The sequence below is a fragment of the Lichenostomus cassidix genome, chromosome 18 (genome assembly GCF_008360975.1).
Source record: "Lichenostomus cassidix isolate B80296 chromosome 18, HeHo_3.0, whole genome shotgun sequence".
NCBI classification, from domain to species: domain Eukaryota; kingdom Metazoa; phylum Chordata; class Aves; order Passeriformes; family Meliphagidae; genus Lichenostomus; species Lichenostomus cassidix.
The window spans coordinates 10,031,991-10,049,255 of NC_139498.1; the positions used below are offsets into that span (position 1 = coordinate 10,031,991).

General features: G+C 50.2%; 1 protein-coding gene across 2 annotated transcripts in view; it reads left to right on the forward strand.

The window, feature by feature from the left end:
• The window catches only part of DNAH9 (dynein axonemal heavy chain 9), a 165,925-nt gene that overhangs the window by 51,879 nt on the left and 96,781 nt on the right, over positions 1 to 17,265 (forward strand). For both annotated transcript variants that reach the window (XR_014855650.1, XM_085077980.1), the window contains exons 39-45: positions 3,560 to 3,725; positions 4,900 to 5,002; positions 6,116 to 6,355; positions 9,463 to 9,624; positions 9,872 to 10,068; positions 13,279 to 13,441; positions 16,003 to 16,126. Coding sequence is in view for 1 of the 2 variants with exons in the window: in XM_085077980.1 (XP_084934106.1) it covers positions 3,560 to 3,725; positions 4,900 to 5,002; positions 6,116 to 6,355; positions 9,463 to 9,624; positions 9,872 to 10,068; positions 13,279 to 13,441; positions 16,003 to 16,126 (1,155 nt within the window). In the remaining variant the exon portion in view is untranslated. The remainder of the gene's footprint in view (positions 1 to 3,559; positions 3,726 to 4,899; positions 5,003 to 6,115; positions 6,356 to 9,462; positions 9,625 to 9,871; positions 10,069 to 13,278; positions 13,442 to 16,002; positions 16,127 to 17,265) is intronic.

A 17,265-nucleotide genomic window follows, 5' to 3' on the forward strand; every position in this document is an offset into this window, starting at 1 on the left:
CCCAATTAGCAGTGAGGATGGTGCTAATGGATATGTGCAGGCTGTAAGCCAGGGCTGCTTCCTGGGGCTGTCCTCTTGTCCTGCCACAGGCCAGCGTGTCCCATGGAGCAGATCCCACACCCTCCTCCCCAGGAGCACAGAGCTTGCAGGTTTGGGGGGCTCAGATCCCCAAGGAATTTCTGGCCCCAGGGAAGTCCATAAGAATATTGCTGATGAGGATTTTGGGGATCAGTGAAAAATTAGGTTTGAGACTGAGCTAAGGTCAGTTTTGCTGTGCAATGTCTTCAGAGATGAAGAAAAGGGAGGAAATTCTTGAAAGATGTCTCATTTTGGAATGGTGTCCAAAGAGAGATAAAATAATTTTACATGTGTTTATTAAGCAACAAAGCAACCTGGTTTGTTTTGAGTTGAATAACAACTGTGGGTCACTGTAAAACCAAATCACTTCCTTTACACAGCTTGATTTAAGCTTAATGTCCTGAAATCACAGAATATTCTGAGTTGGAAGGGACCCACCAGGATCATCAAGTCCAGCTCTTCAGGGTATGGCCCATCCAAAGGAACAAATGCACAACATTGGCTTTGTCAGCACCATGCTCTGGCCAACAGAGCTCATCTCCTTCTACTTCCCCAGAGAAGCTGTGGCTGCCCCTGGATCCCTGGCAGTGTCCAAGGCCAGGCTGGACAGGGCTTGGAGCAGCCTGGGATAGTGGAAGGTGTCCCTGCTATGGTGAAGGGGTTGAAATGAGATGATCTTTAAGGTCTTCCAACCCAACCCATTCCACGATGACCTGTGGAGCACTGGGGAGACCAAGGATTAACCTTCCCTCTTCGGGTTTTTTGTGGCTGGGGACACAATCCCAAGCTGGATTGATGCTGAAGGCAGGGAGTGTTCCCAGCTTCATCCCTGCTCTGCCAGCCTCCCAACACTGCAAACATTTTCAGAGAGGTTTGGTGGTTTAAAATTGCTCTCTGGGGCTGATCTGCTCACAGAGAGGTGACAGCACAGGCCCAGGCCATGCTCAGGGGCCATGTTGTGGGACCACATCCACTCTCTGGGGTAGGCTGGGAGAGTTTCTGGGCTTGCTGGTGCCTCTGTGCACAGCAAATTATTTGGGCTACTCATCCCTCAAGCAAAAAATGGGTAAAGCCCCCCCCTCCCCTTCTGGCCAGTCTGGCAGCCATGGGCAGTGTGATGGTTGCAGCCTCTCTTTCTCCCTACCCCCTGGTGTAGGAAATGCCCCTGGGTTGGCAGGGGGCTGAGCTGTGTGTGTGCTCAGCTGCTGGGGGATCTGTCCTGCTTTCCCCCAGCTGCACAGGTGAGGCTGGGCAGGTGTGGCACAGGTACAGGGTGTCCCTGTCACCCTGAGCTTAGGGCTGAACTCTCCCCTTCCTTCCTCTGCAGAGCTGAGCACGTCTTCATCACGGGGAAGTGTGATTTGTACTGCTTGGCATCCTTCCCTACTGCTCATTTTTTAGACTTAATTTGTCCCTTTTTGTGCAGTTTGTCAGTTGGCTGCTTTTTTTTTTCCCCAGCAGGTGCCTCTTTAGATTTGTAAAATGTGAATCCAAAGCACTTTGGGATTTTAATTTTTTATTTGCTTTAGAAGGAGCAAACCTGAAAGCCAGGAATTCTTAGTCAAGGTGCCTGTTGGGATGGATTTTTAAGGTGTAGAGCTGCACTCTTCAGGGGAAGCACAGGGATGTGGTTCAAACCATCCTTGTGGTCCTGTGGTTTACATAATTTCATGTGTGTAGGGACTAGAAGGAGCCAGACACTGTCTGTGCCCAAACCTGGGCAGTTTGGGGATTTTTTTTTGGTGTATTGTGACCAAATCCCACTGCCTGTGGACCCTGGATCTCTGGTGTGCTGCTTCATGCCCCCTTGGAGCTCTGCTCCTCCATCAGCTGCAGCCCTGTCCTCATTCCACACCTTCCCCTGCACATCTGCCTTGAGCAAATGACAGTAAATACTGTACTTCTGGGGTTGTGTAACTTCTCCCCCTTGGCCATCAGGGTGAGAGGAGCCCCGTTAGCCAAGTCTGGTGTGTTTGAGAGGCTGACAGGGATGTGTCAGGAGCCCAGAGCAGGGACCCTTAAGGATTATTGTGGGATAGGCTTTGAATTAAAATGCAACTTCCACAAACGTGTCACTTCATCCCCAGTAATTGCATTTCACTATGATGAATCTCCTGCATCCTTGTTTAACCTCGAAAAGGGCTGATTTTATATGTTAATTAAGGCCTAATTAAATTTAAATTAAATGCTTATTTGAAACACTTAATCTGACTTGCTACCAGAAATTTCAAATATTGTGGTTTTATTGAAGGGGGAGAGAGACTCCACTGAGGAGAAATCTATCATTTTTCTAAGCACAATTCATGCCTTTGTGCAGAAGTGTCTACAGCAAGAAAACAGCTGAATTGTTAGTGGGTAACCAGGCTGTCTGCAGGGCACCCAAGCAGGAAACAAATGGGGCTTTAAAAGATTTGTGGTCTGGAAATAAAAAACCAGAATATAAATTTTCCTTAATAACTTTTGGCCTTGATAAGGAATGGCTGAAGTGTACATTTGCACAAATTTTTTATCAAAATTCCCAGCCATCCCTAATTGCAAAGAACTGCTCCTTGCCATGCTGCTGCTTACAGGGCTGGTGATAACCCCAAAGTGTGTCAGTGAAACAAATTCTGCTCCATCTCCAGGAGAGCTGAGAACACCTAGGAGTGAGGATGGTCTCCAAGAAAGACCCTGGGAGAAAAATCATCCCAGGGTCTAGGCAGAGGAAAGCTGCTGCTCTTTGCTTTGCCACTTACTGAGGCAGTAAAGGTTGCTCAGGCTGCAGCAAAAGGAATCAATAACCTATAAAACATTTTGTGCAGCAGTGTGGGGTGATTTGCATTAAATATCATTCCAGCATTGTAAATATTCCCAGTATGCTGGTCTAGAGCAACATATAACCTCAGCCTTCTGCTAAAACAAATGGGAATTTTCCAGAGCTTCGAAATGAGAGGTTTTGGGACTGTGCTTAAAACTGGGTGGGAATGGGATGGCTCATGTTGGAATTGAGTCTTGTTGGGTTATCTGGGCGTTTGGGTGATTCTGGGAAGGGGACTGACTGTGCTGGGCTATGGATCAGAATAATCTCAGCCAGGAGGACTGACTTTAAACAAACATGCAGAAAGGTTGGGAAAGGCTTTATCTTGCATGAAAAGGTTGTGTTTGCTGTGAAAGCTTGTAGCAGAGTTTGCTGCAAATGCAGTTTGCTGTGTTTTGTTTGCAAGGAGGCATTGAGAACTTTGTGATTTGGGTTCAGTCGGAGCAAAAATCTGCTCAAGGGGCCCTGCAGGGCTCTCAGCCACAGCCTGGGGACAGCCTGGCCTGGGAATAGCCACTGTCCTGCTGGGGAGCAGTGTGCTGTGCCAAGAGCAGCTCTTCCTTCCTGCAAAGCCATGACCATCCCAGATGGAGCTGGCAGTGCTGGGGCTCCCTGGGGCAGCAGGAGCTGCTCCCAGCGGGCAGAGGGCTGAGCAGTCATCTCCAGTCACTTCTGCCCACACAGGTGTGCTGGAGAAGCCTCTGGACAAGAAGGCTGGCAGGAGCTATGGCCCTCCAGGGACCAAGAGACTCGTGTACTTCATCGATGACCTGAACATGCCTGAGGTGGATGCATACGGGACAGTGCAGCCCCACACACTGCTCAGGCAGCACCTGGACTATGGCCACTGGTAGGAGGCTGCTGGGGCTGGGCTGAGACCTTTTTGTCCAGCTCTGGTGTTGGGAATGGGGTTTGAGATGAAGGCACAGTGCAAATTCCTCTTCCCATCCCCAGTTGCTGGGCTGGAGCTGGCTGGGAGGCTCTGGGTGAAGAGATCATTGTGCACCCTGGGGTGTCCCCTGTCCCCAGCACACAGTCCTGGCTGAGGGGAGCTTCCCCCTGCCATGCTGAGCATGGAGGGAGGAAGGAATTTGCCTTACCTGGGATGAGCTGCCCCTGCTGTGAGCACCTGGTGCTGTTTTCAGTCAGGCAGCAGCAAACAGGCAGAGGTAATTTGTAGGAAAACCAGCAGCAGTGTTTTGGAAGGAGATTGGAGTGTTGTACACTGCAGCCAGCAGTGCTGTGTGGGACAGAGATACTCACAGCTCTCCCACAGGGAAAACAAGGCAGAGACCCAGAGCCATTCTCAGTCTCCTCAGCTGTGTGTGCTGGACTTGAACAGAAGCTTCCCAGCCTGGGGACAGTGGGGTGGAAGTAAAAATTCAGGGCTGTGGGTTTTAGGGAGGTTGGGCATCAAGAGGGCTCTGGGGGTGTATGGGAGCAATGCTACGTGGTGGGGACACCATGTGCCACCTGTCCCCTCCCAGGCAGCTCCAGGCTCCCTGCCCTGCTCTCAGCAACACCCTTGGTGCTCCTGCTCAGCCTGGTGGGTGCAGCTCAGGCCAGGGTGCAGCTCAGCCCAGAGGAGGGAGAGTGGCACAGCTCCTGTTCCCTCAGGCTGCCTCATTCCCAGCAGTGACCCAGGGGCTCTGCTGCATTCTGGCACTGCCAGCAGCCCCCATCCTTCCCTGCAGCATCCTCCCTGTCCCCTCCCCAGGCTGGCCCAAACCAGTCACTCCTCTGATTTCCACAATTTCCATGCCAGTGTGGGGTCTGACCTGAATGTTTTGGTCAGAACTTGTTACCAGCTGATGGAAATGTCAGCTACAGGATTTCCCCAGGAGCACAACCCTGTGTGCTGGGCCTTGTGCAGATGTGCAGCAGCCTGGACCCTGCCCTGGAGATGGGCAGAACGTGACCCCCTGAAGCCAAAGGGTCCTGGTGGTCCACAGATACACTCAAAGGACAGCAGCAGTGGCTGTCCCAGCTGTGGTCACCATCTGTGGCTTTTGCTGTGCCCCAAGGTACGACAGGACCAGGCTGTCCCTGAAGGAGATCAGCAATGTGCAGTATGTGTCCTGCATGAACCCAACTGCGGGGAGCTTCACCATCAACCCTCGGCTCCAGGTAAAGCCCTGCACCATAGCAGGCACAGCTCTGCCTTTATTTTGGGGTGGATTGCTCAGGCACAAGGCTCCAAGAGAACCTGGGGCAGATCCTGCTGTCATTCAATCAGTAGGAACAGCATGGATCTGTGAAGTGACTGTGATTTCTGATGGAGAGGCAGAAGACTTGCTGCCTTTCTCCCTTCTTTGTGTTTCCTCTCATTTTGCTGCTCAGCAGGAGGAAGAAGTCACAAGTTCCCAGCCAGCTGGACTCTCAGGAAAACCTGTGGTTCAGACAGGCAGATTTTACTTTCCTTCAACTGCTATTTACTGCTGGATCATAGCTGATTAAAGTCTTTTGGTGGTCAGGCATTGGAACTGGCTGCCCAGGGACTCACTGTCTCTGGAAGTGTTCAAAAACAAGTGGATGTGGCACTTCACAGTACAGTTTAGTTGACCAAATCCGATGTGGTCAAAGGTTGGGCTTGATGATTTTGGAGGTCTTCTCCAACCTTAGCCATTCTATGATCTCTTTCTCTGCAAGCTCTGAATCAATAAAGGATCTTCTGGGAGGTGGCACTTCCAGGAGCTGCTCCTGCCAGAGACAGGACTTGGCTTCATCAGGGTCAGTGGGACCCTCAGACCTTACAGCTCCTCAATGGACTGAGCTTCCCTTGTGAAATGCCATTGAAAATCCCTTGTTCAGCCAGCAAAAGGAGTCACCTCTTCACTGTCTTCTGCTGGGAAACTGGAAAGGGGAGATGGTTCTGGTGGACTGCAAGTCATGGGATCATAGAGCATCCCAGGTGGGAAGGGACCTTGAAAGATCATCTGGGCCAACCTTTCCTGGGAAGGTTCTGGTTGCTGTCTGAACCAGAAGCTCTCCTGAGAGTCCAGCTGGCTGGGAACTTGTGATTCCTCCTTCCTCCTGCTGAGCAGCAAAATGAGAGGAAACACAAAGAAGGGAGAAAAGCAGCAAGTCTTCTGCCTCTCCCTTGGGAATTACAGTCACTTCACAGATCCATGCTGTTTCTACTGTGCTCTGTTCAACCACAGCAAATCCCCAAAAAGCATTGACCTGGGATGTGGTTGCCCATCTCTCTGACCCTCCCATGTCTCACTTTCTCTTCCTCAGCGTCACTTCTGTGTCTTCGCTCTCTCCAACCCTGATCAGGATGCCTTGTCCAGGATCTACAGCACCATTTTAGTGCAGCACCTGGCAAGTGGGAATTTCCCTGAGGCTGTGCAGAAATCAGCCCAGCAGCTCATTGCCCTTGCCCTGGGGCTGCATCGGAAGGTGGCTGCCACTTTCCTGCCGACAGCTGTCAAGTTCCACTACGTTTTCAACCTGAGAGACTTCTCCAATATCTTCCAAGTAAGTGCAGCTCCTGTGCTGTGGCACTTGCAGTTTGTCCTGATGTCACAGGCAGCTGAGGACCTGTGTCCCTCTGGCCCCTGGTGAGTAAAACAGTGTCCTACCCGCTAATGACACAGCATGTGTGTCCCATGAGCCCAGGGGGTGACCTTGGGCCATTCCCCAACTCCTGATTGGTTTTGAACGGATTCCAGAGCCATCAGCCATGACTTAGGGGAAGATCAGTTAAAATCTTATTTATTTACTTTCCAGCCTCCTCTGGCCAGTGGGGAGAGATGCACAGGTCCAGAAGGAGGTGCAGATTTTGAGGGATTTGAAGTGTCCTCTGGCTGGAAGAGGACCAGCTGGAGGGAGCTTTGGGCTCCTGACCCCAGCCCTTCATGCAGTGGCTGTTGTGAGTGGGATGGAGCTGGGCTTGTCTTGGTGAGCCCTACCCCACCCATGTGAGTGTGGAATCAATGGCACCACCCCACCCCACCCCACAGGGAAGCTCTTACTGCATGGGGCAGGAGGTGGATGCTCTGTGGGCTGCTGGCCCTGAGGAGAGCAGTCAGTGGTTGAGCTGCTGTGCCAGAGCCAGGACAGCTGGGTGGCCTGTACCAGCATGTCCTCTCAGGTGCTCAGCTTTGTGCATGCAGGATGGCATTGAAAGAGCTAATAAATCAATCAAAACCAGCTTTGATTTTATCACTGGAACTGAATTACCAGCCACTGTACCAAAGGGAAGTTGTTCAGCTTCAGAAATGTTTTCTTCCATTGTTGGTGAGATTTTGTTGTTCTGTTTTCCCAGCAGTCTCACACTTTAAGCAGTAACACCAACTGCTTCAAAGAGCCTTTCAGAGTTTCAGGCTGGTTAATAAAATTTGATAAATTTCTCAGCAGCCAAACTGAGGATCAACACCATAACCTGTTCTAAACCCCCAGCTGGTAATTTGTCACTGTCCTTGTTACCATCTGTTATACAAAGTAGGTACATGGAAGTTCAGTGCCTTGTGTCTGCCCATCAGACAAGAGCTGAAGGAATGACAGGACAGGGAAATCCAGGAACAGGACCTTGAGCAAGTTAATAACTCCATTGTGTCAGGAAGGAATCAGGCCTGTCACTTGTGCTCAGCTGAACATCCCAGCTCTGATGTGAGATGTGGGTCATGTTAAATCCTGCCTTCCAGTTAATCTGGGCTTTAAGAGGCACAGGCAGAGAACAGAAGCATTTCAATGGGAAGCTTTAAATTGAACTGCTGGATGTGCCAAGGCTGGGGGTATTAGAAAACATCCTGCCAGATCCTGATGCTGAGCCAGAGGGCAGGACCAGTGACAAGAATGCTCCTCATTCTCCATCCCAGGGATTCTCCATCCTCTTTTTCTCTTTGTTTCTTTCTAATGTTGGCCCCACACCCTTCCCAGATGCAGTCACCCAAGGCCATGTGTCCCTCATGCTTCCCAGCCAGAGATGCCACTGCTCCCCCTGGAAGCTCAGCCTCCCCAGGAGGATGCTGCTGCTCCTCAGGGATGCAGCTGGCTGTTGGTGGAGGAGCCTGGTTGCTCTAGGGTGAGGAGGATGGGTTTGCAGGGTAAGAACAGGGGGGATGTTCAGTGAATAAGTGATTTCAGGTCTGTGAGGTGGGGATTTCCTTCCCCCCATGTGTGCTTGCATCAAAAACACAACAGCTTTTGGGCTGTGGGGGTCTTTAGACTCAGTTCCTTTATTTAGAGAGATTGAGTGATTTTGAATTTTATTTTAACCAGTTTGGGATCTGATGTGTTTCTCCTTCCTCTCTTTTAGTTGTCAGCTTTCCTTACCAATTTTTTTTCTGGAATAAATAAAATAATTTGACAGCTGTAATGACAGATGTGAAACCCAAACAATCTGAGCCATGGACCAGTGAGCTGAGAGGGCCTGCTTTACATTGCTTTCAATGCATTTAATAGTTAATGTATAAATAATTAGATGTTAGGAATAAAAGCTGTCTGTTTAATTCATACCATTGAAAACCCTGTGAGCTCTTGATAGGCTTAGTATAGGCGACACATCTTTGAAATATAATTCTTTTATGCATTTTAATAGAGTTCATGGTAAACATACTGTGCTAAGCAGACAGCAACTGATATTTCCTGCAGGCAGAATGCACCTAATTAAAATTAATTGATTTTAAAAAATCTCCACCACTAACATTTCCAAACTATTTTTCCCTCTTGACAAAGCACCCATGGCATGGGGTGGGGATGGAAAAGCTGCACATCTGCTGCCTGGCTCTGCAGAGTCCCACCTGCTGAGAGCAGGATCTCCAGCCTGGCCAGGGGAGGCTGGATGGGATCAAAATGGGTATAAGGAGTATAAACCTTCAAAAGAATGTGGGAAAGAGGTATTCCCAGGGGTGTGGCCAGCAGATTGAGGGAGGTGATTCTACCCCTTTACTCTGCTTTGTCAGACCCCAGCTGGAGCTCTTGTTCAGCTCAGAGGTCCCAGCACAAGGACATGGAGCTGCTGGAGTGAGTCCAGAGGGGACAGCAAGACGACCAGAGGGATGGGACAGCTCTGCTGTGAAGAAAGGCTGGGAGAAAGGGGGTTGTTAAGTCTGAGGATTGCTCTGGGGTGACCTCACTGTGGCCTTTCCGTGCCTGAAGGGCTCCAAGAGAGCCGGAGAGGGACTTTGGAGAAGGGATGGAGTAACAGGACAAGGGGGAATGGCTTCCCACTGCCAGACAGTAGGTTTAGATGGGATATCAGGATGAAATCCTTCCCTGTGAGGGTGGGCAGGCCCTGGCCCAGGGTGCCCAGAGAAGCTGTGGCTGCCCCTGGATCCCTGCCAGTGTCCAAGGCCAGGTTGGACATTGGGGCTTGGAGCAGCCTGGGACAGTGGGATGTGTCCCTGCCATGGCAGGGGGTGAGATGGGATGGGATGATTTTTAAGATCCCTTCCCACCCAAAGCAGTCTGGGTTGAGAAGCAGCCTTGGGAGTTTTGGGTGAACAATTCCATGGTCCCTGGGGCAGTTTGCTGTGGGTTTGCTCAGAAGCTCAGCTGCAGGTTGCTCTAAGGGGGACTCAGCACGGTGGGTGCTGCCGTGAGGTCCCTCAGGGTTTCCTGACTGTCTTTGCTCTCCACAGGGCCTTCTGTTCTCTACCCCTGAATGTCTGAAGCAGCCCCAGGACCTCGTGAAGCTCTACCTGCATGAGTCCAACCGGGTGTACCGGGATAAGTTGGTTGAAGAAATGGATTATGAAACTTTTGACAAAATCCAGCGGGAGATGGTGAAGAAGTGCTATGAGGTAAGTGTTGGGGTCTGCTGAGGTCTAGTTCTGATGACAACAGAATAGAATGGGTTTATTGGAAGGGAAGTCAATGATTTTCCTTCCCTACTCCTTCTCTCTTCTAACTCTTTCCCATTTTCCAACATGCAGGTGCAACTATAGGGACAATAAAAAGGCTGGAACACCGTAGTTCCCTTGGAAGGGAGCTCAGAGCTGCAGTGGGTTTTCCCATACTTGTTCTACACTATTTTTTTCTCTTTTACAGGACATTGAGGACACTTTAGAGCAGGCCAAGCGCATGAATGTTTATTGCCATTTTGCCAAAGGCCCTGGGGAACCTGGCTACAGGCCAGTTCCAACCTGGGAGGAGCTGAACCAGATCCTCATGGAAGCCTTGGACAACTACAATGAAGTCAATGCTGCCATGAACCTGGTGCTGTTTGAGGATGCCATGTGTCATGTGTAAGGGCATTTTCTGCCTTTGTGCTCTCATCATTTGTCTGTGCAGATTGTTTTGTGGAGTTTCCTGGAGGATGTGGGAAGGTGGATCCATGGGCTGAGGCCAATAATCTGTGGTTCAGCAGGGCCAAGTGCCAGGTCCTGCAGTTGGGGTACCACAACCCCATGAAATGCCACAATCTGGAAAGCATCTTCTGGAAGAGGCCCTGAGGGAGCTGGTGACAGCACTGGGGTGGCAGCAGGGCCAGGGCAGTGTCTGTCCCCTGTGCTGGCACTGCTGGGGCACCTCCAGTGCTGGGGCAGCTCTGGGACCCTCAGGACAAGAGGGACATGGAGGGGCTGGAGATGTCCAGGGAAGGGAACAGAGCTGGGAAGGGGCTGGAGCACCAGGAGAGGCTGAGGGAACTGGGAAAGGAGCTCAGCCTGGAGCAAAGGAGGCTCAGGGGGACCTTGTGGCTCTGCACAACTGCTGACAGGAGGGGACAGCCAGGGGGTCAGGCTGTGCTTCAGGGAACAGGGACAGGTGGAGAGGGAGTGGTCCTAAGTTGCAGCAAGGTTTAGATTCGATATTAGGGAATATTTCTTCACTGAAAGGGCTGCCCAGCCTTGGTACAGCTGCCCAGGGCAGTGGTGGAGTCCCCATCCCTGGAAATGTTCAAAAACCACATAGCTAGGACACCTGAGGATGTGGTTTAGTGGTGAACATGGTGGACAGTTGGACCTGATGATCTTTCCCAGCCCTAAGGATTCCATGACTCTGTGAGAATCACAGCTGTGCAGCTGCAGGAGAACTAAAGCTTCACCTGCCCTTTGTGTCCAACACAAAGCCTGCACTGCTCCAAACTGGTGTTTGGAGGGAATGTCCAAAACTCTGGGGCTTCCAGCCAGAGGCTCTGCATGCTGGTGTTTTTTTGGTCTGGTTTCTGTCATGAAATCTTTGGCCCTTGGTGCTCTGCATATGGCACAGACATTTATCAGGTGTGACAACATACAGGCACTTTGTTGTCTTCCCTTGACAGCTGGCAACAGAACTGGTTGTTCTGGGGTTTCCCTAAATGCTGACAGCTGGTTTAGAGCCACATTTACACAGCCCCTGACTGGGATTATGCTCTGTATAAAGTAAGATTATGTGCATTCAGGCTACTACTTTTAAAGGATGGAGGCACTTAAACTGCTTTGATCCTCTGGAAAACCTGCTTGCATGTGGATGCCTGGAGGTGCAGATGGATTGCTGTTGGAAATTGGACATGAGGGACTATATGAAGATAAGCTTCTCCCTGATCATTATGATCATTATGTTTACATGCCTTGGGGAGACCTCCAGCTTTCCCACACAGCCTGGGGGAATCCCAGCAGAGAGAGTCACTGCTGGGTGCTGAGATGCACAGCTGGCCTCAGATGGCTTCAGGAGATGGACCTACCCTGGCAGTCAGAGCTTTAACTGATTTTGTATGGAAGTGTTTTCCCAAGAGATGCAGATTTAGGACTCTGAGCTGGAAGGAAGCCACTGATCTGCTGCACATCAGGGTGGGTGCTTTCAATTCTCACTCTGGCAGCCTAATTTTTTATATATATATATATACACACACACATATATATATATATATATATATATTAAATGGATATATATATATATATATATGGATATGTCTATGTATCTATATATGTAAATACTACTCCCATTAACAAACTTTGTCTGTTCCAAGAGCTCCCAACCTGCCTTCTTGGCCACTGGGCTGGGGCAAATTTTCCCTGACAGTCTGGCATTTCCTCCTCTGTATGGTTCCTATACAACCTGTTGTCCATGTGTGTTTCTGCTTGCACTGCCTGCAGAATGGTCACAGGAACATTGACTCTGTGCTCCACTTGCACTTTACATAAATTGGTGTTTGTGACAAAACATGGCACTGTCCCTCCAGTTCATACTGAGAATAATCAGGAAGGCAAGGTTTGAATATCCAGCACCATTTCAGTGGAGCTGAGTGAATTCTGTTCATTGCATTTGGAAATTGCATTTGGCTAAAATACACAAGTTTCTCCATCTCAAACAGCTTCTGACTGTCAGCTTGAATTTGCGGAAGATTTTCAATTGGGAGAAAAAAAGAAGAAAAAGAGAAGTTTGATGACTTAATAGATGGAGGGCCATGGGGGATACCTGTCAGTCACCTCATCCAGGGCTGTGTCACAGCACAGAGCCCTGGAGAGCACATCAAGGCAGGGACCACAGGCAGAGCTGGCCTGGGGAATTCAGAGCAGGAATGCTAAAGCTCTCCTCACAGACTGGATTGCTTTTATGGAAATCATTTCACAGAAATTATTAAATTACGACTATAAAATTATAAAAAATCAGTTGGAGCCTCTGCATAGATTATAAAATACTCGAGTTGTAATAAAGCAGTGCAGTGTTTCTCACAGTCTTATTTGAGAAATAATTAGATCAATCTAGGAAAATCATGAAGGGAGCTGAATAAAGGCAATGCTGTGAAGAAGAAAACAGGGCTTGTATTTCAGATAGGACAGTGAGGGTTCCACAAGTGGGATCATCTGAACCCCCTCACCTGGGGGGTAACGTGGGAGTTAAAGAGGATAAAAGGGAGGCAGACAGAGTTCACCACAGGGCTCTCAGACAGGACAGGTGAGCAGACCTGGGAAATAACAGCAAGTTCATTGTCAGAGTGGGAAAATCTCACTCTTACATGGTGGCGGTGTGGATGGATAACTGAAGAACAGGGACTGTGTTTTCCAGGTAGGGTTTGTGCCATTCCAGCCATGGGGGAATGTGCTGTAATGCACAGCAGGGCTCCTCACCTGTGCAGGAATCCCAAACACCTGAGAAGGAAGAGGCCTTTCCTGGGAATGTGGGTCAGAGCCTTGAGTTTTGATCTCAGTGCAAATGCCCATTTCCTCCTGTCCTCCCTGCAAAGATGTCCAGCCCTTCACTTAAACACAGTTCTGTCCAGCAGGACTTGGCAGGTAGAAAAAAACTGGGCACAATCTGAATTGCCACCAAACTGGGGTTTTTTTCATCAGCATTGTCCTCTGCACAGCTCTCAGCAGAGATGGGCATTGATTGCTGCCACGTCTCCTGGACTGACATTCTACATCCCGCTCAGAATACAATTTCCCAGTGAATAAAATATGTATTGAAAAGCAGTGGGCAGAGAAATAGGAAAATACTCCTATTAATGAGAGACTGTGTATGCTTCAATTTAGCTGCCGCATCAACCGTATCCTGGAGTCGCCCCGGGGGAACGCGCTGCTGCTCGGCGTGGGGGGCAGTGGGAAGCAGAGCCTGACCAGGCTGGCAGCCTTCCTCAGCTCCCTGGAGGTCTTCCAGATCACCCTGAGGAAAGGCTACAGCATCCCTGACCTGAAGGTGGGTGACTGGAGAGGCTGAGGTGGAGGGGAAGGAAATAAAGAGCAGAATTGCTCTGAAAATGTGTTGGATATTGAGGGACAGAATCGAGGAGATGAGCATGAGTCCAGGTGTGCCCAGGTGGGCAGGAGGCCAAGGGCACCTGGGCTGTCCCAGCACTGGGGTGGCAGCAGGGCCAGGGCAGTGCCTGTCCCCTGTGCTGGCACTGCTGGGGCACCTCCAGTGCTGGGGCAGCTCTGGGACCCTCAGGACAAGAGGGACATGGAGGGGTTGGAGATGTCCAGGGAAGGGAACAGAGCTGGGAAGGGTCTGGAGCACCAGGAGAGGCTGAGGGAGCTGGGAAAGGAGCTCAGCCTGGAGCAAAGGAGGCTCAGGGGGACCTTGTGGCTCTGCACAGCTGCTGACAGGAGGGGACAGCCAGGGGGTCAGGCTGTGCTTCAGGGAACAGGGACAGGAGGAGAGGGAACAGCCTCAGGCTGGGCCAGGGGAGGCTCAGGGTGGATATTGGGGAATATTTCTTCACTGAAAGGGCTGTTAGCCCTGCCACCGCCCATGGAAGTGTTCAAGTCCTCACCCCTGGAGGGATTTAAAAGCCATGTAGATGTGGCACTTGGGGACATGGGTTAGTGATAGCCTTGGCAGCTCTGGGGGAACAGTTAGACATGATGACCTTGGAGAGTTCTTGCAACCTAAATAATTCTGTGATCCTGAGATACTGAAACACTCCAGACATGTCATGGTGCTGTGGAGAGGAGCAAATGCCTTACTGGACTGTGTCTGCACAGGGCTGCAGCCAGAGCTGGGGTATCCTGGCAGAGATCTGAGCTGGCCAGGCCTGAGAACATCCCAGCCTAGCCCTGAGTGTCAGCCTCAGCTGTGCTGATGAACCCCAGTTACTTCTAATTAAACCAAGACACGGTAATTAGCTCATCTGTGAAGTGCCCGTTGTGGAGTGATTTGGAGGTGGAAAAAGAGCAGGAGAGAGTAGGAGAGTTCCCAAATGCTATGCAGTTCTTCCTCTGTTTTTTTGTGTATGGAAGGGACTGAGTGGATGGGGGATGCTTCACTACAGACAACATCTGCCTGCGCTGATATTTCTGCACAGGCTAGTGAGCTTAAGAATTGTAAATTAACAATTTGGAAAATCACTGAAAGGGTTTTAAAGTATTTTAGCTGCTGACAAAATGCTCTGTAGCACAAATGTTGTGCAAATGGCAGTCACAGTCACTTCACTCTGTTCTGTCTGGGAGATGTGATGACTGATGTCCCCAAGTTCCTTCCCCACCAGAGGCACGACCTGAAGTGACCTGTGGTTGTGTGCAGGTTCTTTTCCCCATGTCACAAAACCTGTCCCACCATTTGTTGGGTATTTTCAGCCCAGCTCCTGGGATTTTCTAGCCCCTACCTGTCCATTTACTGCCCATCTTCCTAGCCTGTGCCTCCAGCAAGGAATAGAGCTCACTACAGGCATTAATAAACTTGTTTTCAAAGCATCTCTTTGCCTCTCTGTTTGTGCAGGTGGGAGATAAGTTGGTTTTCCCTTCACTCTTTATTAATTTTCAAAGAATTTATGAAGCATAGAATCCCAGAATGGTTTGGTTTGGAATGGACCTTAAAGCTCAACTCATTCCACTCTCTGCCATGGCAGGGACACCTTCCACTGTCTCAGGCTTGTCCAAGCCCTGTCCAGCCTGGCCTTGGACAATTGTAGGGGTCCAGGGGCAGCCACAGCTTCTCTGGGCACCCTGTGCCAGGGCCTCCCCACCCTCACAGTCAGGAATCTCTTCCTAAGATAAAATGCAGACTTTTTTATTTTCTTGGCTATGAAGAGCAAGACAGTGACAGATTCCCCTGTCTACCGTTGGCCCTTCCCTCTCTTATCACTGATCTCATCCAAATTTCCAGTAATGAAAGTAGCAAATCATTCTCTTGGAAAATGCAGGTGTGTTTGCTGAATTTCTAAGAGAGTTTCTGAACCATTGTCCAGAGCATTCCTTTAGGATCCACCCTCCATGTTCCTGGTACCTTGCTTGGAGGGGCAGGAAGAAAAGGATGGAGGCTCAGTTGGATGAACATCCTATTCCAACCCAAACTGTTCTATGATGATTTATCTCATGAACAATTTGGATTTCAAAAAGATGGTGTCCTCTAGCGGGAGGATGGTGTAGCATTTCCAGGCAAGCAGGCATGGGAATGTGGACAACCCCAGTCTCCACAGCCAGGGATTGCATTGAGTCTTCAGCCACATCCCTGCTGACCTCTCAGTGGTTCAGCCACAGACATTGCAGTGCTGGCCAGGACATTCTCCTAATTTCTGTGTTAGACAGACCTGGTCATAATGTCAAGTCTGACTTGGTGACATCTGACAATGACAACAGCCATGAACTGCCCATTGGCCCAGAGAGTTTGACCACGAGGGTAGAGATTGGCCAACGTTCAGTTTCCTGCTAATATATTGCAATTGTTTTGTTCCCAGCAACTGGGAATGTTCTGAATTATCCTGTTGGTAGTTCGTGCTTTGCAGAATGGAGGTGTAAGCCCTCCTGGTTTCCCACCTGCAGGCAGACCTGGCTAACCTGTACCTGAAGGCAGGGCTGAAGAACGTGGGCTCTGTGTTCCTGCTGAGCGACGCGCAGGTGGCAGACGAGCAGTTCCTGGTGCTGGTCAACGACTTCTTGGCATCAGGTACAGCCTTTGTGCTCTGCTTCCTCCTCTCCCCCTCTCCAGTGGAGTTCTGCTCCTGGTAGCACCTGGAATTCCATATATAATGATGAAATGAGCTGGAAGTTACATGGGTTGAGCTCTCGAGAAAAGCCATGCTGAGGCCTCCCTGGGGAGGAACACTCCATCAGCTGGGAGATTTCTTGTCTTTCCCTCATGCCTTGTAGCTGTTTTTCCATATGTCATGGGATTCTGCACATAGTTGTTATGGGACATGTCTGTTGGGATGTTGCAGCTGGGGACAGAGCTAAAGGAATGTATGACCAGGTGAGGAGTTTCACCTGTGCATCTCATGCATCCACCTCATAAACCAGGGCTGTTTCTAGATAGACGATTTGACTGGAGTGTCTGTGAGCTGGAGAATGAAGCAAAGCCACTGAGTGACTGTGTGTTTCTCACCTGGGTGCTTATCCCATTCCAGTCCTTTCCCTGTTGTTTTTCCAGATGCATTTAGGTTTTTGAGTTGCTGCTCACCCAAACCATTGCAGAGCAGTCAGTGTCCCTGGCAGTGCTGTTTCCCTGCAGATCACAGCACAGCTGTGTGTGGATGAGCATTCCCTGTGCTAGGTGTGCCACAGTTCCTGGGCACCTGGGAGTGCAGCTGGTGTCACCAGGACCACAGGAGGACACCTGGAGTGGGCATGTCCACCTTTGTCCTGGCAAATCCCTGCCACTGCCTGCCTGCCACTTTTTGCCAGGTGGGGAAGGTACCAGCTGGGTCAGGTCCCTCCAGGGATGGGGAGAGGTGAGGAATCAGCAGCATAATTGTTTGTCAATAGCTCCAGAGGTGACATATGTGGCTATAAATTGGTGGTCAGGTGGCTTCAGTGGATAACAAGCCCTGCCTGTGATGATTTTGTAACCAGGAGCAAGGACAAGTTGTTGTGGAGGGTTGGGAGGAGCTCCCACCAACTCTTCTGTGTGGTGGAGATGCACCAACACCTGATGACTGAAGGTGATACTCAGGAGAGAGCTGAGGTTCTTCATCCTGAAGAAGAGAAGGCTCTGGGGAGACCTTAGAGTGCCAGAGGGGCTACTGGATAGCTGGAGAGGGACTTGGGACAAGGGATGGAGTGCCAGGACAAGGGGAAATGGCTTTAAGC